Here is a 22,834-nt window from a genome sequence, read left to right on the forward strand (position 1 = left end):
AAACGGGCTAAGGCACTCATTCACCGCCTATCTGTCTCTTACTGAGACTGTCCCCAGTATGATGGGCTCTCCACTTGAGAGAAACATGACGACTGCCAACCCGATGTTCTTAAGTCCGATTATCTTAACAGAACAAGGACACGGTCATCGGCGTTGTTCTCTTCAAGTACACATCCTTCTCCCATTTACGCAGGAACAGCACCCACCTGGTACGTTCTAAAGTGGCCTAGCACCGAGCCAGTGAGCAGCAACCATCAAGACATCCCTGGCCTGCCCGCCGGGGCCTTCCAACACGGGGCACTTCTCCGCCAACACCACCATGTTCTGAACGAGGCAGCTAAGACGTGAGCGAGTAATAAAGCCCCGCAGACAGTGCCGTTTTCGGAGTTGCAGCCAGTCTTCCGTGGGAGAAGAGATGTTACAATGACCTCAAACCACTGCGCTCACAAGCAGGGATTCTGAGGCAGAAGGCTTCTGAATAAGAAGGAAGTAACAGGGGGCGCCTGGGTGGCTCAGTCGGTTCGGCATCTGCCCTCGGCTCAGGTCATGATCCCAGGGTCCTGGGATCGAGTCCCACACTGGGCTCCCTGCTCAGCGGGGAGCCAGCTTCTCCCTCTCCCTCTGCCCCTCCCTGTGGCTGTGCTCTCTCTCTCTCTCTCTCTTTCAAATAAATAAATAAAATCTTTAAAAAAAGAAAAGAAGGAAATAACAGTAAGGTCTCCAGTGAAATATTTATGTGGGCAGATGAATGCCAAAGCCTAAGTTAACAGAAACATATAAAAAGATGGCCTGAGGAGGTGTGGGTGTGGAGAGAAAACGTCCCTGACACCATCCAAGGTCCACAGTGACCGGGACGGCCCTGCCCTCGCGCACAGACACAGCCACATGCACACTCCACCCAGGCACGTCGGCCACCTGCCCGACCAGCCCTGGCGCCCACGGCCTCCTGTGCCAGTGGTGCCCTGAGAGGTGAGCAGGCAGAGCAGCCAGACCAGGTGGGTAAGGGGTCTCCTGTCCCTCTGCACTAGGGAAGAGAACTCACAAGCCAAGAGCCGGCTGAGTGAAGCTCAGCGGGGAGGGCCACCTGCGAGGGGCCAAGCGTTCCCATTGCCTTTCCAGTAGCCTATCAGAAAAACACGGACAAAGTGGGTGGAAGAAAAGGTGTCTGAATGGAGAGCCCTGGGGAGGAAGCACCCTAAGAGGGCGTGTTCGCTTCCCAGGGCTGTCATGACAAACTGCCACCAAGTGGGCAGCTTACGACCCCAGAAATCTACGCTCCGCAGCTGTGGAGGCCGGAGATCTAGAACCAAGATGTCGGCAGGGCCGCATTCCCTTCCGAGGCTGTAAAGACAACCTCTCCCGACACTTCCGGCTTCTGGTGGCCCCGGGTGCTCCTCGGCTCATGGCAGCATCACTGGGATCTCTACGTCTGTCTTCACGTGGCCTCTGCTCTTCTGTCTCATACAGACGCTCGTCATCGGACCAGCCCAGCTGGATAATCCAGGATAATCCTGAGATCCTGCACTTTTTCCAAAGACCCTTTTCCCAAGTAAGGACACATCCACAGGTCCTGGGGGTTAGGCGTGGATATACTGTTTGTGAGGAGCGGGGTGGGTGCACAGCTCAACCTACTCGAAGGACAGTTGACCGCCCCATACCGAGTGCCTGCTCGTAGAGGGGACGCAGTAACATGTAAGTTTGCTCCTGCATCAAGCCAGCCGAAATTGGTGGGTATATTTTTTAAAAAGAAAAAAAAATTACTTCTTTTCAGAACTCAGAACTTTTGTTTTAATGAGACACTCTACATCAATATAGACAATGTTATCTTGGTCTTTAAAATATAATCCTGCTTAATGTCCCGGCCTTGGCTTCCTTGCCTGTAAAGTGGAAAACATCATAGCAGCCCCCCCATTGTGGGGCTTATGTGAGTTAATGCACGTGTCTTGCTTAGAGGAGCACCAGGCACTTCGTCGACGTTCGTTTTTATGATGACGATCACTACTGAGTACCCTGTGTTTCCTCCCTTCTGCTTGACGACAGTCACCCCTTCCTTATACCACCACCCGTGGCCCTGCTAGCCAAGACCCAACCTGACTTCTGGTCTGCGTCTTTGGAGCAGACTAACTGCGAACCCCCTCCAGGATACAAATCTGAAACACTTTGGATATAGCAAGCCTAGGAAAAGAAATTATTTGCCATAAGACCTGAAGATATAGACCAGTTCCCATGAAGCAAGCATGTGGTTTAGTTATTTCTATTCATTTCTTACCCCACCTTGTTGCAGAAAAGGGCCCACTGAAACCGAGGCACTCAACACAATACCATTACATTTAAAATAAGTGAAAAAAAATTAGTGGGTGAGGGAACAAGAAATGAGGCTTGAGAGATATCTGAAAAGATAAGATGAAGCCAGGAGTGGTATGAGTAGGCACGATGATGCCGCAGGACCCTCCACACTTGTGACAAGTGGGCCACGATCGGGCTCTAAGCTCTCAGGCACGCCATGTGAAGATAAAGCCTGACCAGCTGAATTATTCATGGGGTCCTTAAGATTAAAAGGAGGGGGAGGCAGAAGAGGAAAAGGAAATTTACTCAGAAGAACTGTGATATTCCTGGTAGCGGGAGGGAAACCTCTCCCTTGGGCCCTCTTAAAGAAGGCACGATATATTAGTTGCTTTTCCAGGTGATAACTGTATATTTTCAGGTGTTCTTTGACGTCCACTCCCTTCCTGATTCACTCCTAACAAGTAGGATCAATTAGATTGAGAATTTGAGGTTGATCAAGTAAGAGAGGACCTGTGTGTGTGTGTGTGTGTACATATGTGGGGGTTGTAAATGACAGCCTGTTTTTTTAGGACCGGTAGGCACACTAACAGTGTTTCATGATATAAAGAGAAGACTTTCTTTAAGAGAAAAAACAAAAAGTTTTCTTTACACAGACAATCCTGAGAAGAAAGCCAATATGCTCCATTTGGGAATGGAGCAAGGGTTTCCACGCCCTCTAATCCTAGAAGAAAGGAGAAGCAAGAGAGGCATTTAGAGAAGGAAGGGGGTAAGAATCATTAAAGAACACAGATCATTTTTGGTTGGTTGGTTTTGTAATTAATAAGCATAAGATTTCAAACACAAAGAACACAATTTTACTTTTTGGCCGTCCCCATGCACGTCTTTTAGTAAGGACCCCCCACCTCCACACACACACAGGCACCCAGCACGCTTACCTTGTTAAGCCACTTTAGCCCTGGTATCGTATTCGAGTTTATCTGTTCCTCCAGCCACGGGCGCATCCGCATCCTTTCCACCGGCATGGTACCCTTTGCAGAAGAGAAACAGCATCAGGTAATTCTACTAGTGACTGTCAGGTCTGAATCATAAAATTCTACAGCCCTGCCTGACCCTCTTCCATTGTCCCCTTCCCCAAAAACCACACAGCTGACGTGGACGGGCATCGAGGGCCAGGGCGGGCATGAGGGGCTCTGAACCCACCGGAGCACACTCAGTCCTGAGGAGCCATCTCAGTGAGGCAATGGTGCGGGCCAAGCCTGCTCTCAGCTGAGAAGGTCCCATGGGTGTAGGAAGCCTGGACTGGCAGAAACCCTGCTAGCTCGAGGGCCTGGACACCCAAGTGACCTGGCCTAAAGAGAGGTCTTAGCCCCAGCCCAACCCGGCTGTGTAGCAGACCCCTTCGGTGTATTAGGTGGGTAGTGGGAGGACCAGTAGTTTACAAAGACCTTTGGGTGTTACCCTTCCAAGAGCCCAGGGTGGTCAGAGAACAACAGTTTTGGGAAACAGTGCTTAGAACCAATTCGTGGCTTTGGGTATCAGGATGACAAATGTTTTGAACCACCAATTTCTGCACCTGAAAGTCTAAATGCATCAATTCACTTGATATGCTATGCACTTTGGTTCCAAGGTCTTTGACCAACTAGCTATTCCCGTCAGACGCAGCCTATCTACTTTCAGAGCCCAGCAGCATCTTGCTCCGGCTTCAGCTCAGTGCTCACGTTCACGCACTCTCTTGCTCCCTCCCTGAAGGGTCTCCCATCAAGGCCACCTCCCTCTGACCTGAGATTGTCCTCCCTTTCCTTTAACCAACCTTCCCTCTGAAAATAGCTGCCTGGTCTAAACACAGTTCCTCCACCAGCCCACATACTGCCTCTCTTCCCTCCTTCCAGATACATTTCTAGATAGTCTTTCCCTTGTCCGCTGAAATACATCCAGAGCGCAAGCACGAACAAAGAACTGTCTAGCACTCATCTTCATCTTATTTGCATGTTAATTTAAGTTGAATGTGGGATTCAAAAGCAAAGATGAGATCCATTCAAGCCTCCACTCTATCAATAAACTTCATGGGCAGTGTGATATCATCCTCTTTTCAATCCTTAGCTGTATCTTCCTTCTTTTACTCATTTCCTCCTACAAAAATGAGCTCCGAAAATTCTAATGAGATGAATTTGGGTTGTGGTGATCAAAGTCTCAGTCACTCTCTCTTCCAGCTTGCAAAGGACTTCTCTCTTCTCTGTGCCTCCCCCAGCTCATGCCAGTGTGCGAGCATCACTACGTGAACCACGTGGGACCACAGCCTTGGCCTTGAGAGCCTAATGACATTCTAGAACTCTATTCTAGAACCCGCACCTCTCACTCCGTTCAGATCCACTCTCTTGCAGATGCCTCCTCGGAATCCTTGCTCACACTACGCTCTCTGCTCCTCCTTCTCAGGACTTGCCCATCCTTCCCCACCCTCCGAGACCCAGTTTCTGCCCTCCTTCTCCACAGGCCTTCCCAGACCACTCCAGCCTGAAGAAATTCTCCTCCTAGACTTCCCCAATACTCACTGATCTTACATTGCTCGTTTGAGAATCAAAAATTGCTTGAGAGCAGCCATTCTATGCTGTTTTTATTCTTACCCAACTCTTGCCGTAACTATAAACTCTTCCACTGCGAATACTTCCCTTCCTAACCAAACCGTAAGTTCTTTGAGAGCAGGAACTCTACCCTTCATAGGTCTTTTTATATTCCCACAAAGCCCAAATGCTGCCTTCCACCCAGGAGATATTCAAACAAGATCCAGGCCAGCTCTGAAGGTCAGCCAAGCTGGGCTGCCATTGCTGGTTGGCCCTGTCCACTCTTGCAGAGGCTTCAGGCCACCATTCTTTGACATAAGTAACAGGAAGCTCAGGGACAGGCCCAAAGGGGCCCCCAACACCGCTGCTCTTAGTGGTTCACAAGTCATTCCAGTCCCTCATGCATTCACCCACCCTTTCAAGATCATTTATTGAGAATGATATTCCAGGAACAGGAAAAGGCAAGACATCCTCTAGCATCTAGAAACTCCTAGTTTAATAGGAGACGGGAAGGAAGAGATTACCAAAACACACGCAGAGTCCTGTGTATGGAATGATACTAGAAAGCAGCTGGCAACGGAGAGAGTGCCAGCGACACAGAGCCTGGAAAACCATGCCTAGGGATTGTGGTCTTCATCCCAAGACTGGAGGGGGAACTGGGGATTGATGCAGATGAATGACACCATCGATTCTGCTGACAGGAAAGGGAAGAGCTGATTATAAAATCCAGACCAGGACGTTACCAACTTTAATGGGCACACAAATCTTGATTTGGCAGGTCTAGGTGAACCCTGTGATTCTCTATTTCTAATAAGCTCCAAAGTCCTTGGACCAGACTCTGAACAGCAAGGCTCTAGATTGCCTTCTATTTTTAATTATGAGCCACCTGCTCTTCTGTGCTCTTCCTGCAGAGTCTGGTCATTCTGGCAGGCAGACGCTCCCCATTAGGCTCAGTGTATCATGTTCTGTATCACCTATCCATCGGTTCATCCCTCATTTCCATGCTGTGCCTTTCTAACAAGGACACAGCTTAGCCAAACCTCGGTCTATCACTCACCTAGCCAAAATACTGTGGAAATCACATATGTAAAAATGTTCTAAATCTTGAGTCAGGACTGTCATTAATCCTAAGCAGATTTTTAGGAAAAGCAAAGATAGCAAGTATCACCTTATCAGAGTAGGACAAACTCTGTTTCAAAGGGCTTCTCTTATTTCAGGTTCTACGTTTTGCTTTGTTTGAAACATCTAGGACTTCCCCGATATTACACACCGAAAAAAAACTAATCCTTTTACATGAAGATACTTCCTCTATGTATACTTGATCTTACAGCCCTGCCCCACGTCCCACACACTACACAGGTAATGAATGACCAGTGGTCTCGCCACACGATGCAGAAGAAAACAGCTGCCATTTGACATAAGTTTCCCATGACTATCACAAGTTGACTGCACATCCTGACTTGTGCGGAAGAAAATGAAGGTGAAATTCTATATTGAGCCTAGCGCCAGAAACTCATCACTTAGTTTGATACAAAAAATAAATGAGATTTCCAGAGATTAAAAAGCTGAGAGGACAGTCACAGAGGGTCAGAGACTAGATACTGAGAAAAGAGGCTTCCTTGGCATACATTTTCTAGCTCTGTCAATGAAATTCACAGTGACAGATGGGTCTTCCTTCTGGAAGGCAAGTTTCCCATAGGCACCCAGTCCCATAGGCCACAGAAAACTCGAACAGAGTTGGGGAAGGCGTGGAACAGGTTAGAAAAGACAAAGAGGTGCTATTTTCGGCAAGAGAACCATAATCCGCCAGAAATCGAGACACTCGTGTTCCAGTCAGTACTAGCGTGTGTCCTTGGGCTAGTCACTCAAACCCTCCGGTCTGCACTTCGGTCATCTAGGAAAATGACAGGTTTCACAAAGATAATTTCTCAAGGGATCTATGACTCTAAGAATCCTTTTGTGACATGAAGGCTCATAATCTGATTTATCTTTTTTATAAGCTTCTATGCTTATGCAGTGGGTTGTTGTTAAGAGTGAAATGCTTGGGGCACCTGGGTGGCTCAGTCAGTTAAGGGTCCAACTCCTGATTTCGGTTCAGGTCATGATCTCAGGATCCTGCGATCGAGTCCCACGTCTGGCTCCTCACTCAGCAAGGAGTCTTCTCAAGGATTCTCTCTCCCTCTCCCTCCACCCCCCTCATGTGTGCTCTTTCTCTCTCTCAAATAAATAAATCTTTTATTTTTAAGTGAAATGCTAAAATTATGGCTCTTTAAGCCTAAAATATGAAGCATGTACCCTCAAGCCCGACAAAAGGCACTTTCTAAAACCACCTATCATTACACCTTTGAGATGTGGGCTTGGCATCATCTTGAAAACCCTGGCATCAGCCTTTAAATCAGTTCAGTACGTGGTGGGTATTTAGAATACTACTGGCACCAGTGACCTGCATAAACGCATGCAAGCTCTTCCCTGTGATACACAGGAAGTGAACAGTCCCCCATGACGTTGACAATAGTATGGTCATGCTCAGAGCCAGTAACAGTGATCTTGAATTTTAACCTAAATAACTGAATGTTGGATCTTGGAATAGTAACAGCAATGGCTACTATTTACTGAGCACATACTATATGCCAACCCATTAAAACCAGAGTTTTTCCGAGTTTCTCATGTAATTCTTATAATCCTAGAAGGTAGGGACTTTAGTATTCCGTACTACAGACGACGGGCTAGGTAAAGGAACTGCTTACAGGCAATCTGCTAGTAAGTAGGAGAGCCAAGACTCTCATTCGGATTTCTCGGAAATGCCCAGCTTCAGAAACCCTAACCCCTGGTTTTTTCTTACTCTAGAAAGCACTCGGTTATGATGGTTTTTTTAACTCTTCTTCTTACTGAGCCTTTCCCAACTCCTGTCTGTTTTGCATACCACTGACATATTAAATTTCCTAAAATACCCCTTAAATCATGTTAATGTTCTGTTCCAGAGACTTCTAAACATCCCTGCTGGATTTAAGATATTAAAATCCTTGGCTGAGAGGGGGGCGGTATGCTTCTGGTAATGACACAATAGGTAATTCAGACCCAACTCCCAAGGTGAATAACAAGAAAACCTACACAAAACATGTTTTTTAAAAATCTGTTTAGAAGAATCCGAGAGCTAACCAAGTAGTAAAGAATTAGGAGAGCAGGATCTGGGAGAAGAAAGAAACCCAAGCAGGTAAGCCTGACATTTGGGGCGTTCTTCTCCTAGCCTGGGGGCCTCTGCCGATTCCTGAATAGAAGGTTGCAGGGCACAGCAGCTGAGCAAAGCTTCTGACACGTTCAGGTGACTAGGGGGACAAGAGTTGAAGATCAGGACCTAACTGGGAAAAGGGAATCCTGGAAGCAACACACACACACACACACACACAAGCGTCGCTTGGGATAAAACTAAATGGAAATAGACTAACCTCAAAGACTGAAGACTAGCTTTGAATCACCTCAATACCTGATCAAATTAAAATGATCCGGAACTCCCAGAAGTAAATGTAATCATATCTTGAGGAAGACAACATTATCCTAGGATTTATATTATCTCTGGAGGTTTTCATACACACAATCAATATAGCTGAGAATACAAGAATAAAAGACAACAACATAACAAATCAATGAAATATGGACAACAAAAACAGACCCACAGGGATTCAGACACGGGTCTTACACCGACGTAAGGGATACACAGATATCAGAAGTTTTCAGACACAGCCTTTAAGACAAGTATACCTAACTTGTTCAACAGCCTTTAAACATGTATGCCTACATAAAAGACAAAATGGACAATGCTGCCAGAGAACTAGAAACTGAAAGAGAAATTCTAAAACTAAAGGGCAAATAATTAAAATTAAGAACTCAACAGATGGGTTTACTAATCGATTAGACACCACGATAAAAAAAGAAGAAGGAGAAGACAGGTCAGAAGGAAATAAACAGAGTGAAGCACTTAAGAGACAAAAGGGTGGAAAATGTTAAAAAGAACATAAAATCCAAAGCAGATTTTATCTTAGAGGTAAAAAGATCTAAAATGGAGCGGTTTGTAGTTCCACGAAGGTAAGAGAAAGTATGAGGCAAAAGCGATATTGGAGACAATGACCAATTATCTTCCAACCACAGATTGAATAAAATTATTCAAACTCACTACAAACCCCAAACAGACAAATACAAACACCAAAATTATTCAACCACAGATTGAATAAAATTATTCAAACTCACTACAAACCCCAAACAGACAAATACAAACACCACCACACTACAGTCGCGTGCCAAAAACCAAAACCATAGCAAAAAACCGAAAAAGCCAGAGGAAAAAAAAACTGGCGTCACCTTCAAGGAACAAATAACAAAATCCCCAAGACCCCGCAGACCTACGGTGGCTACCCAACAGAAACCAGGGAAGGCAGAAGACAATGGAAAGGTGTCTGTAAAGGACTGAAAGAAAAAGCTGCTATTTTTTAAAAGCGGAGCTACAGCAAAAATTTCCTTCGAGAATGAAGTGGAAATAAAAGCGTCTTCACCCAGAGAAGAAGAGAGAATTTCCACCAGCAGCCCCACAGCTCCTCCATCCCCAGTTGCAGGGGCACCGGAGGTGGGTCAAAATCGGGGAAGAGGGAAGGCGAAGAGTCCGGGCACTGGGGAGCTAAGAAGAGGGCTTCACTTTGAGTCCCTGTCGCAGGCGCTGACCACAGCAGCGCTCCATCCCCTTTCTCTGCCACCTGCCACACTGATTTGTTTTACAAGTAACCTGCGAGGGCTCTTGTTACCTAATAGCCCTCCCCGTGCAGCCACGTGCCCACCCCTCTTACCAACCCAAGGAAATGCAGCCCTCCTAACCAAAGCTAGCTCCAACCTCCTTTCATCCACAAAACCTCTCACAGCTCCGACCAGCGGACCCCTCTAACCCTACAGCAGGGACAGTCTGCAGTACCCAGTCGTCCATGTACGGACACTATTCTATTAAACACACGTCATTGCAAGAAACTCTGCTAAGTGCTAGGGAGGATTCGGAGATGGGTGAGCCACGATCACTACCCTCCAGGAATTAATAAGTTAACCGGGGGTATGAGACATAAATCCTATAAAGCGACCTCATAATACTGTAATTATGAGAATAAAAAACTGCGCTAGAGGTCAGAAGGCAGTATACGATTAATTGCTCACTACGCGAACCAGTTCATGCGGAATCCATAAATCGTGATTGGACGGGTTGGTAAGGGAAAGCTTTGCGGCCCGGGGAAGACCTTCTAGGATGGGGAAGAAGGGTCCAGGCACGAGAGGGTGGCACGCAAGCCAGGCAAAGGTGAAGCCTGGTATAAAGGGCAGAGGCAGGACGGGGAAAGGTGGGTTCGCTGATGCGGGCGGAGCAACTGACTTAGGCACCAGCGTGGGTGGAGCTTCGTGAGAGTCCGCGAGCAGGTGAGCAGGTGAGCAGCGCGGGCTGGGTGGGTTACAGAAATCATGGTAACCCACACACCGGCCCTTATCAGTTAAATACTGTTGTCCCCATTTTAGGGAGGAGGAAAAGCATGGCTTGAAAAGGTAATTTAAAAAGAAAAAAAGAAAACCACGTCCCAGTCACCCAAGCCCCTGGAGAAGGGACCACGTCTTGTTCCGCCATCGCCCAGCTGGTGCAGAGAGGCTGCCAAAAGGCTGGGCGCGCGCCTGAGATTATCCTGTGCAGCAGTGACACAGGGGCAAACGGAGGCAAGGAGACGAGCCAGAGGCTACTGCTCTGATCCAGGGTGGGGGCTGCGGGAACGCCCAGGAAGTACCACAAGGGGCAAATCCCGTGTAAGAAAGTACTAGCAATATTTAGTAGTAACTCTTCCTGAACCCGCGGTAATCTTTGCATGATGTTCTATACTCCTCACACCGCCCTCTCTACCCTTTTGGCAAAAGTCAAAAATTCCAGTTCAAAATTATGTGAACTGAGGGGAAGCTGGAGTTGAAAACTGAAAATCCCGGCCATCATCATCGCCATCCTTGTCCCCGTCTGATTTCCAGGAATCAGACCCTGGGCCAGGGGCTTTTCATGCGCTACTGCATTTAATCTTCAAACAAGCTATATGAGGTAGAGAATCTTATCTGCAATCTACAGATGAGGAAATGAAGCTGCTTACAGAGCTATTAAGTGGTGAAGCCAGGATTCAGATCTGGATCCACCTGATTCCAGAGAAGATGCCAAAAACCCCCAGGCCAGGGTTTTTCAAACACTGGGTCATGAAGTCAATTGATGGTACTTCAGTTTTAATGTGTGTGCACACAGAATACAAACTGTGAGGCCCCAGTAAGGGTACAGTTGTTTGATTAAGCTTTTTGTTTTCAATTTTATATCATATTATCCTAGTATTGTGGTCAAAAAGGGTACAGAAAGCATTTTACTCGGCCGAACCTCTCCCCAGGTGTGTGCCCAGATGTGTGCGCGCCTGTGGGTGGCAGGGGGAGGGCGAGGTCAGAGTAGAAAGAAGGAAGCGGAAGAGAAGGATACAGCGAATCTCAGAACCCTAAGGATTCCTGGAAGACAGAAGTGAAAAGCACGAGAGAAGTTTGACAGCAAGTGCCCAGCATGAAAATACCGTGTTCAGAGCTAAGACACTAGGACTCTGTCTGTATCTGAGGGTGGGGTTTGAGACCCGCCCAGCTACGGTATCCACATCACTCTGCACACTCTGGTGGGACCCTGGAGGATGAAGTCAACGATTACCAGTCTTGAAGTCAGGAAGACATTTTAACACTGAGATGAGGGCCAGACCCAGAAAAAGCATGCCTCTCAGTGTACATGTTACCTGCACCAATGCAAAACCAATTTCAAAAAGTGTGATTAAACCTCAGGAGCATTAATATGCAAGGGAAATCGATTGTGGGATATCCACTGTTATCAGTGATGTAATCCTCATTCCATGCACTTGCTGTTTTATTTTATTGAACTTAGGGAAGATGCGTGGTCACAGATTCATTTAATAATTTTAGTGTCTAGCCCAGTTCTTCTCAAGGTTTTAAACAATTCAACCATGAATTCTACTACTATGTGGGTTTTTCAAGAGCTCAACCTTGGGGCACCTGGGTGGCTCAGTCAGTGAAGTGTCTGCCTTCGGCTCAGATTATGATCACTGGATCCTGGGATCCAGCCCCGCATCAGGCTCCCTGCTCAGCTTCTCTCTCTCTCTCTCCCTCTGCCCCTCCTCCCTGCTCATTCTTTCTCTTTTTCTCTCAAATAAATAAATCTTTAAAAAAAAAAAAAGACCTCAACCTTGAATAATGGGGGCAGGGTTGCCAGAAATCGCTACCCTCAATGTATCATTACCCCTAGTAATACTTTTCTATACTTTTCCATTCACCTATACCAGCATCCCCAAACCGCCTAAGCTATATTATTACCTGGAAAATTAAAAAAAAAAAAAAAAGACTCCTTGGTCCCATCTTAGACTCACTGAATAAGAATTTTCAGGGATTAGGAACCAGGAATTTTTTTTTTTTATTATCCCAGGAAAATTCGGGTATATGGCTACGTGTGGATATCACTGCCATTCAGCACCACGAGCTCAACGGCCTTCCAGATCCCAAATGTATAATAAACATCTCCAAATGAGTCACAGGAAAACGGGGACGCCAATGGTGAATAGATTTCATCATGAATAGAATATAAATACATATGAAATTAGAATTCTAAAATGCCTTTAAATACCACGGAACAAGTTTGCCATACTGAGAATCATCCAAATTATAGTTTTGCATATTCGCCATTCTACCCACAATTTTCTTATTGGACGTGTTTTTTATATCCTTTCAAAAGATATTACCATAGCTGCTTCACAAAAATTTCCCTGTCTCTGACCACAAGCTACTCTGGTACCTGAAACAGCGTGATTGGGCCTCTGATAGTAACTTGCGCTGCATCATTGCCACCGAAACTCACTTCTGGCCTCCACATGTGTGCTCGAAAGACACCAAAATACATCACTGCTTTTCCGTATGTCGGCGAGCCAACGGTCATTCTAGGAAACAGTTCTCAATGCAGCCTAAAGACAGCAGGAGTTCTCTCCTTCCAGAGAGCAAGCCTGGAAAAAACACGGGCCACGCCCTGTCTATGCAGACATGCGCTTTTCAGAGAGGGGGCCCAGGGCCCTGCCGTCCATCCCCACCCAACGAGCCCCGCTCCCCTGTCCCCTGTCCCCAGCGCCCACTCTCTGCCCAACACAGCAGCTCTAGTCCTTCTCCATTACAAACGGGTCTCACTTCCTCCCTCCTGCTTGCTTGTGCGGCACAAACTCACGTTGGGGCCGAGGAACGCCCAGTCCCGACTCCACCACGACACGGGGATGGTTCATCACCTCACCCGAGCATTCAAATTTCTGCACATCTTTTTTGCTTCTCCCTCATCGGCCCCCGTGGCCATTCCCCACAGGAGCGGTCTCGGAACTTTCCAGCCTCACGCTGCCTAATTCACAGCCACACTCATCAATCCCAGCAAAGGCTCTTGCCTCGCACTTCAGAGAGAAAAACAGAAGCCACGGGGCTCTTCTTTCTGAATTTCTGACTCCTCTCCCTCTTCAAACGTGTCTGGACTTCCATGCCCTCCTTCGTTCCTTCTTCAGACCAGGCGGGTGGTGATGCGGCTCTCTGCGAGGGGAATGTGGAAGGCTCAAGAGGAGAAATACTGAGATTGGCTTTGGGTCTACTGGCTTTGAGAGATCTTTGAGATACCAAAAAAAAAAAAAAACAGGTGTTGGGTGGGCCATTAGATCCATCGAGGCTAGAGCTCAGGAGAAAGGCCTGGTCTGGAAATAGCCAGCCAAAACTTCCCTTGAATTCCTGAAACACTGCCTTCAGTATATATCCTATGCTCCTTTCGAGCCGGACACCTGCGTGAACACTGCTACGTAAGTTAGTATGGACACCTGTGTTGTCTTGTACTTTGCATCCAGCTGGCACCTGATAAATACAGACCTGCCCTAACCGGCAATTCTGCCCACGTTCTGTACCCACAGTCAACAAGGAGCCACCAGCCACATGTGGCTGCTGAACACCTGAACTGGGGCTCGTGTGAATGAGGAACCATTTGTCCCCAAAGATGGACATGGAGTTTCAAGGCCAGTTCTAGTTTTTCCAAATCATAGTGAGTAGTCAGGTGTCTGGTCAAAACAAGCGTCTGCCTAGGACACCTTGGTGGTGTTCTTAGAAGAGGCAGGTTAGCCACCTGACCTTGAAACTGTTTTGTTTTGAGAAAAGCCTGGGGTTTTTTGTTTTTTTTTTTTTTTTGGTTTGTTTTCTCTGTTTTTTTGTTTTGTTTGTGTTTTGTTTTGTTTTGTTTTGTTTTTGGAGAAAAACCTGGTTTTAAAAGGCCTGACCAATGCTCTCCAAGCTTAATCACCTTTTGGAAGGCAACCTGTTGGTAAATGGGGGAGCTTCTGTGTGAGTAATTCGTATCCCTGTTTAGACCTGCAGGCCCTTGAACACACCACCAGCTGGCAGGTCCAGAGCGCCCAGTATCTCAGGCCACGTGACAACGATCTGAGCAATAGCTCAGGAGTCTTAAGTGCTCGCCAGTGTCAGGCAAGTTCTCAGCTTGTTATGAGTTAGTTCACTTGATTTACCACCATCCTGTAAGGCAGGTGCTCCTAAAATCTCCATTCTAGAGACGAAGGAACTGAGCCATGTAAGGCTGGTAGGTAACTTGCCCAAGGTCACAGAGCTATAGAGTGGCCGAGTTCACATTTAAACACAAGGGGTCTTAGGCCCTTACTTGACCTTTGGACCACGAGGCCAAAGTGGGGTCCACATGAAGAGGCATGGAGGGCCCAGGACCTCCCCGTCTGACGCAGTGTCCGCACAGGGAGCCTGTGCTGAGGGGGCTCCCAGAGCCAACAGAGCCCCGTGGCCAGTAAGCTCTGCTCCAGCCACACTGGCGGGGCCCCGTGCATAGAAAGCAGCTTCCCGACCTCCATTCCCCAGCACCACCCCACCCCACCCCCATTAATTCGTACTTCCTGCCCCTCTTGGTGCCTTCCTGGCTGGTGGAGATCAGCAGGCTGCACTGCGTATCCTGTCCAGCTAGAGCTTTATTTTTGTAATTTGTACTAGGAAAACAGTATTTCCCCGCTCCAAAATGAAACCACCCTCCTCCGTTCCACCCCTTCACCCCCATCTCCTCTTTCAGAAATCAACAGGAGAGAACCCGAGGGTTTGTACCTGTGTGCTTGTCACTGGGTGTGTTCTCCAGCTGTCTGCTTCTGCCCTAAGGCAGGGTCACCTGGCCCAGAGCATGGCCACCTGGGTCCCAGGGCCATCTTTAGAAAGTGGGAAGGGGGGGCGGGGCGGAGAAAGTGCGCCCTGCCCAGCCTACACTTCTTTCTTCTTCTTCTTCCTTTTTCTTTTAATCAATTAATTAAGATATAATGTATTATTAGTTTCAGGATTAGAATTTAGAGATTCATCACTTATATACAACACCCAGTGCTCATCACATCACGTGCCCTCCTTAAAGCCTGTCACCCAGTTACCCCATTCCCCCCGCCCCTCCCCTCCAGCAACCCTCAGTTTGTTTCCCAGAGTTGAGTCTCTTATGGTTTGTCTCCCTCTCTGATTTCATCTTATTTTATTTTTCCTTTCCTTCTCCTATGCTCATCTGTTTTGTTCCTTTAATTCCACATACGAAGGTTTCTTGATGAGCCCCGAGAACTATTTCAGCAGCACGCAGAAGACCCACAGATGCTTCACCAGCTCAACGCACACTTTGCACGAACATTCGTGTAAGGTACTGAAAACGAGTCAGGTGAGCTCAACGCACACTTTGCACGAACATTCGTGTAAGGTACTGAAAACGAGTCGGGTGGGCTCAACGCACACTTTGCACGAACATTCGTGTAAGGTACTGAAAACGAGTCAGGTGGTAAGCGTTCGGGGTACCTGTCAATCTCCACCCCGTCAGTGTGTATGCAGAGCAAACACGGGCTAGGAGGGCATTTTGCTTCTCTCTCATTTTTAGTACCAGGACCTCTAGCGAGTGCCAACCCTCATGCCCCCAAAACGGCAGGCCAACCTGCTTACATCTGTACATCCCTCCGCACCCTGTGTATCCCACATCTGTCCACACCAACTCACTTCCCTCTTGGAATGAAGGGCTGGTTTTAAATCTACCCTTCCCAAAATGCTTTCCCTGACCATGTAGGTTCAACTCCTCCCACGACAGCCTTCCTGCTCATACTCACGGAATATAGTTGGATGTTGGAAACAGCTGGATGTTAATGACAATTGATCTTGTGTGACTCTTCGCTAATTAAGTTGACCTGGAACTTCCGAGTAAGTGATTATGATCCCCACACGTCCTAGCACTGGTATTTGTCACCGAATAGCACAGTGGCCACAGTGCAGGGCTGACAGGCACCATGACTCAGGGACAGCACGGCCACCCATGAGCAGGATGGAGACCAGGGAAGAAGGCCTTGGAGTCTCCTGTGTCCTAAGGACCTAGGGCCACATCCTTATCACCATGCCCTATAAGAGACTAGAATTGGGGAATTGCGACCCTGAGAGTTCAACCTGCCATTCCCCTAAAAACTCAGAAATCTCTTAGTCTCTGCCACTTTCTCCACGATTGGAGGAGCCATGCAGGTCTAGGGGTATTTCCCTCAGCGACCCCGGCCACTCTCCAGGGCACTCCCTCAGGAACCAAATGCAGAGGGTAGCAGAACCCCAAATCCTTAAGCCTCAGTATTCTCGTCTGTAAAATGGGGATAATAACTTCCTTAGAGTTTGCAGTAGGATTAATAAGATGTGTAAAGTGCCTCGCCTACCATCTGGTCAACGGTGGATATAATAATTGTTTCCAGAGACACAAAATTTGGTCAAGGATATCTGATGGGGCATCATTTACAACAGCAAAAAATTTAAATTGATCCAAATACTAGACAGTAGGGAGATGGTTACACAACACAGGGAAGACACAAATAATGAAAAACCGGGACTCTAGAGGAGTATTTCATTTGCATGGGAAAGTGATCAGCATATATACGTAAGTATATATTCTATGTATTTGTCTATAGTCCATGTAAGTAATATGTAAGTTAACATAGTTCAGAATATAATACAAGTTAGTAAGTGAAAAAAAAGCAGGGCACCACACTTCCAGGATATGCTGGGCACGGCTGCTGAGTCGGGGTGCTGACACAGGTGCCCTTCTTGACGACCGCCAGAGCTCACCCGCACAAACGCTCCAGCCCACTCCCACTGAGGCTGGAACCATCTGGTACAGGACTGACAACACGGACCAAGACACAGATGTCTGGCCTGGAACTGGGTTTCCAGGGGCCAGGGGAGCACCCCAACCCCAGAGGCCCCAGATCAGGGGAGGAAATTCGCCCAACGCTGAGTAAAAAGCTGCCGTCCATTACAGCATAGGGTGTCTCGGGGCAGGGGGGAGGGGGCACAGTAGGAATCATAAAGCCACACCGTAATGAGTGCCATCCTGTGTTCAGTCCAAAACCTGAGGTTTCCAACAGCCCTGATGGCAGCACAGTGCTCTAATTTTAGATTCGAGAATAAGTATAATATGGCAGTAAAGAACATTGTTCTCAGAACGACTGAGCCTCCATCTATCCTTCCTCCCCTCTCCCTCCCTTCCTGGATGATGGAGTCCAAAAGCCCATTCGCTGGAACTGTGCAAAGCAGGTGTACTGTGTTGAAGAGTGTGGCCCCAAAATTCATGCCCACCCAGAACCTGTGGCTAGAGATAACCTTATTTGGATTATCAAGTTAAAATAAGGTCATACTGGTTGGGATGGGCCCTAAATCCAACATGACTGGTGTCCTTACAAGAAGAGGGAAATCTGGACACATATACGGAGAGGAGAAGGCCGTGTGAAGACAGAGACGGGTTGGGGGGATGCGTCCACAAGCCAAGGAAGGCCAAAGACCACCAGCCGCCACCAAAGCGAGGGGAGAAGCAGGGAGCAGATTCTCCCTTAGAGCCCCCAGAAGAAACCAACCCTGCCAACACCCTGATTGCAGACCTCCAGCGTCCAGAACACAGACAATACATTTCTGTTGTTTAAATCACCCCGTTTGTGGCACTCTGTTACAGCAGCCCTAACAGTCTGAAAATAGTAGACATTCGGGGAGCAGCACAGAAGCATGCTGGTGTGGGGTCCTGGCATAGAGAGGGTGTCCCCTTTGGGGAGGGGAGGAAGCAGTAGCACGTAGCATGCGGAGTACTGAAGCCCATGTGGGGCAGCGAGGATAGACACTGGAGGAGACGGCAGCCTAGAGTGGGGTGTCAGGGCCAAGTGGGGTAGCTGGGCTCCTGTCCAGGGGCAGCAGTCCCATCCAGAGCCAAGGAATGAGGTGGGGGGGGGGAATAAGGTGGGGGAGGGGGCAGGCAGCTTCACTGCCGTGAAGAGGCCGTGGAGATGCGAGATTAGATACATACAAACAACTGAGTAAATTAATTGATACATTAAGGATAATGGGAGCTGGGTTTCTCCACTTTGGAGAAGAAAGTTCAAACAGAGGAAGAAATCTAGAAAAACCCTGGTTGTTGGAAGAGAATAAGGGCTGAGTTCATAGTTCATCATATATCTCGATAAATACAGAAATAAATATAGATGTAAAAATCTGTGTACAGCACATATATCCCCTGCCCACTAAGAGGGTCTGGGGGTGGCCACATGCCACTGGTGGTGAGCACATATCATGCCCAAATCTTAGTTTCTAAATACCATTCTCCACTAAAAGGCTTCCTGGGAAAATGGCTGAGGGCAGGTCTAGGGCAGAGAAGACCAAAGATGAGCATGAACCACTCTGCGGGGCCAGAAAGCAAGAAAGTGCCCCAAGAACTCTGGGGGCACACAAGAGGGCACAGCAGCCAAGGGGCTCCCACCAGCCCCATCAGGGACGATCTGAACATTGAAATACTGATAAAAGTATGTTAAGGTCCATTGAATGAAACAGGAATCAATGAAAAAGGAAACAGGGAGAAGAGAAAGCTTTTCTCTAAAGCAGAATGCCAAGTAGTAAGTGTGGACAGAGTGCGGAACCAGAAATCACCATCTGGCAGCTATCGAAGAAGTAACCACACCACCAGGGAACATCAATGGATGCTAACACCGGGGAGGGAACGGCTCACTACCACTGGGACACTTACAGGGTCTTGAAGTACGGCCTACAAAATATTTTTTTAAGAAGGGGGGTAGGGGTGGAGGGAGAGAGACAGAATCTTAAGCAGCCTCCATGCCCAGCGTGAAGCCGGAGCCGGACTCCATCGCACGACCCTGAGATCATGACCTGAGCTGAAATCAAGCGTCGGACGCTTAACCGACCGAGCCACCCAGGTGCCCCACCCACAAAATATTTCCTTATTTCAAAGGGAAAAAGAATAACCTTACAAAGGAGAAGCCTGGCAGATACCTCTTTAAGCCAAATGATCAAATGAACATCACCAGTGAAGGAACAAGTCAACGTCATTGACCACGTAGAGGATGCAGTGAGAACGGAGCACCGTGTCTGTGATACTCTGCAGAAAATACGCAACCTCAATGTAATCACGAGTGAACTGCCAGCAAGCCCTAATGGATGGGCATTCTCTAAGATACTAGGCTTGTCACTGTCAAAAATCTTAAGATCACAGAAGTTAGGCAAAGATGGAGGAGGCAGGACACCGGCCTGCGTGGGATCCCTGTGCCATGAGGGTCACTGGTGGACCTGAATGGGCTCTGTGGATTAGGTGGCACTAATGCTAATGGCCTGCTTCTGCACGGTGGTCATGTGGGAGCGTGCCCTCGTGTGCAGGAAAGACACACTCGAGCATCCAGGAGCGATGGGACGTCGTGGTGGCAAGTGACTCTCTTCAGGGGAAAAAAAAATGCTTTGCAGTGTTCTCGCAACTTCAGTGTAAGTCTGAAATTAGTTGCAAGGAAAAAGACTTGGTGAGAAAGACAAGAGCAAAGTACATGAGTGATTTACCGTCCAGAGGGGGAAACAACAGCAAAGAGGACATTTTTCTGCAAACACAACAAATTCTAGAAAAGTCCCTCTCTGGTGCTTCAATCAAACTGCCAGCAGTTTTTTCTCAGTCTGGGCACCACGACTGGATTAAGTCAACGCATCAATCACGATATCCGTCCAGCCATCAGGGGCAGTGCAATCAAGCAACAATTATCTCAGTGAGGAGCCTAGAAGCTTCATTTCCTGGGGAAGATGAGGAGTGATGGTCCATAATTCACTTAAATTGCAGGTTGTTGGGAAAACCAGAAGTGACCAGGAGCTCGCCTGCATATTTTGGAGACGGCTCTCAGAGTTAAGCATGAAACACTGACCTCCTAACTTTTGTACTAATATTTAACAGCAGTTAACGGTTATCCAAACTTGAAAACTCGAGGGTGCTTTCCCAGCGACATTGCCTCACCCCGTCGGTGAAGTGAGCAGCAAAGGAAAGCAGTCAGAAGCCCCCATGCCTGGGCTGCCACCGACCGCCTTTTCCAGACAGTTCAGCCTTCAGAGGCCCCATACCAGCATATCCTCTGGAGGACATTTCAGGCCAGCTCTTGGTTGTCAGCCGGTGCCCCCAAAGCTGGCATTCCCGGCATAGTTTCGTCCCTCTGGTGAAGACGGGCCCCCCTCCCTCGGCCCGTCAGGCACTTGGCTCCAGAAACGCCCACCGTGAGTAAGGGTTTTGCTGCTTGCCTCTCATTTACAACTTCTCCTCAACTTGCAGAATTCGGAAGCCTGAATAACCTTCAGCTCTCCTTGCTCTGACTTGGCGGAACAGGGCAGCAACGAGCACAGATTTGCAAGAGAGCAACTCACACTGCGAGAACAGAAAGTGCCACCAGTGGGTCAGGAACAATTCCTTCCTTCAGCCGAGCCAGGCCCAAGCAGCCATTCTGTGAGCTCCGCCCCAGGCTCCGGCCCCAATCCCACAGCTACCCTGCAGCCACAAACCCTCCCTGCGAGAGCACAGATAAGATCTGTTTGAAGACCACTGCTGCCAAGAGGGCTGGCTCCTGCTTCCTCTCCCTCCACCGTCTTTCCTCCCCAGACCTCCAGCCCGTGGGGCTCCCCCAAGGCCTCTGCCCCGATTGTCCCCCTTCGCCTCACCAGCGTCCCCTTTCACTGCCTGACCTCCCATTCTTCCCATCCTAGCTCCCCAAACCACTTCCCGAGCAAGCCTCCTTAGGCTCTCTGGGCCAGGCCCCCAAATCCGTGTGCCCCACTTGATCAGATTCTCCATGAGGCCCCAAAGCATTTCTGCTTGCTCACCACGCTCTGTTCCCAGGTCCTCGAGCACGGCAAAGGTGGAGGCTTCATAAATAAACCGTGAACTTCCTACGTATGCCGGGCACCAACGACCACGAGGGCAACAGAGAGGGGCTTGCGAAGAAGGCTGGGGCACAAGCGATCACAGCAAGGAAAGCGAGGACCTACCAGAATAAAAAGGAACCCGTACACGCTGTGGGGAATCCCATCTAAGAAAGCAGGGGGGTACACACCCTTTAAACTTCTTTCTTATAAGCAATGCTTCAAATTATCATAGGGTTTCAAGACGTAATGTGGAACCTTGTTTATTTCAAAGCTGTATATGGGACAGCTCACTAGAAACTTATCAATGCCCATGAGCCCCGCGCACCGCTTGTTACCAAGAACTCATCCATGGTCAGTATGGTGACCAACTCATTTACTGTCCAAAACGGAACACTTCTAAGTGTGAACAGGGCCTTACTAAGAGTCAGACCTTGCCTCTGAACAGATGAAAAGAAGGACTGTACCCGGAAAAACCAGGACATGGGGGTGTTCTGGTTATAGGAGAATGTTGTGCTTTTTTTTTTTTAAGATTGTATTTATTGATTTGTCAGAGAGAGAGCGTGAGAGAACAAGCAGGAGGGGAGTAACAGGCAGAGGGAGAAGCAGGCTCCGTGCTGAGCCCGGAGCCCGATGCGGGACTCGATGACAGGACCCTAGGATCATGACCTGAGCCGAAGGTAAGACACTTCACTGACTGAGCCACCCAGGCGTCCCGGAATATTGCTCTTTTATTCAAAATCCTCGGACCAGGGAGGTTTCAGAATTCAGCCATGCGGGGGTGTTAGAGAATACGACGCATATGCCACATGGAACGAGAACACCCCCAGGATTATCCAGAGCAGAACCCCGTTTCCAGCCCAGCAATATTTCCGCAGGAAAACGTGAACGTTCGCACTGACTGGGATGAGTGAAAGCTACGAATAAGCTGCATGACAGTTCGGGCCACACCATCCTGCCGAGTGAGTCATGATAAAAACTTCCAGTTTCCAGGGCTTTTTGGGTTGCAAATAAGAGATGTGGGATCTGTAATTAATTTCAGGTTATTTCTACCCTTGGAATATATCAGTGTTCCCATATTATACAAGGAAATCAGCATCCTCTTCCTTAAACTGTAGCTACATTATAAATCAATCTGGCAGGCACTATGCTTAAATTAGTGAATAATAATAGCACTGTTTTAGTCCCAAAATGGAAAAGTTTCATGCAAACTTCTTTTGCACATTAAAAAGCAGGGAAATACTTCTGCGGAATATTTTTATAAAATTCGAAATCTTAAGCAGCCATTTAAAAATTATTCTTGCCTTTATGTTAGACCTCCCTGACAATATGGACCTATTTTCACTTTACCAATCTAATACACAAAATATTTATAAAATAAGAAAAGCCTTAAATAAAATGCAAAAGGTCTTTCAAATATCCATCCCTTTACAATGGTATTTGTCATGACACTGTTCCTTCTACTATAACATTTTAAATATTTCATTTCCAAGATGAACTTTATGACAAAAAATACTTTCAGGCGTGTCAGGTTAGAGCAAGTTTATTCGTTTTATTATTGTTTGTGTCGACTGAGCGAGAACGGCACCATCCACGGAGATGGGTACAGGACCCATACTTCCATTTCATTTAAGCTCGACTGCTCTGTGGCAACCATCGTAGGAACCAAA

At 47.8% G+C, this 22,834-nt stretch overlaps 1 protein-coding gene across 4 annotated transcripts in view; it reads right to left on the reverse strand.

Moving 5' to 3' along the window:
* The window catches only part of IRF2 (interferon regulatory factor 2), a 79,197-nt gene that overhangs the window by 35,608 nt on the left and 20,755 nt on the right, over nt 1-22,834 (reverse strand). For all 4 annotated transcript variants that reach the window (XM_045785822.2, XM_045785824.2, XM_045785823.2 and 1 more), the window contains one exon: nt 3,222-3,314. In XM_045785822.2, coding sequence (XP_045641778.1) covers nt 3,222-3,308 — 87 coding nt within the window. In that variant the 5' untranslated portion in view covers nt 3,309-3,314. Of the gene's footprint in view, nt 1-3,221; nt 3,315-22,834 lie in introns of those variants that run through there.

The sequence above is a fragment of the Ursus americanus genome, chromosome 27, assembly GCF_024610735.1.
Source record: "Ursus americanus isolate L20-20 chromosome 27, mUrsAme1.1.p, whole genome shotgun sequence".
Taxonomy (NCBI): Eukaryota; Metazoa; Chordata; class Mammalia; order Carnivora; family Ursidae; genus Ursus; species Ursus americanus.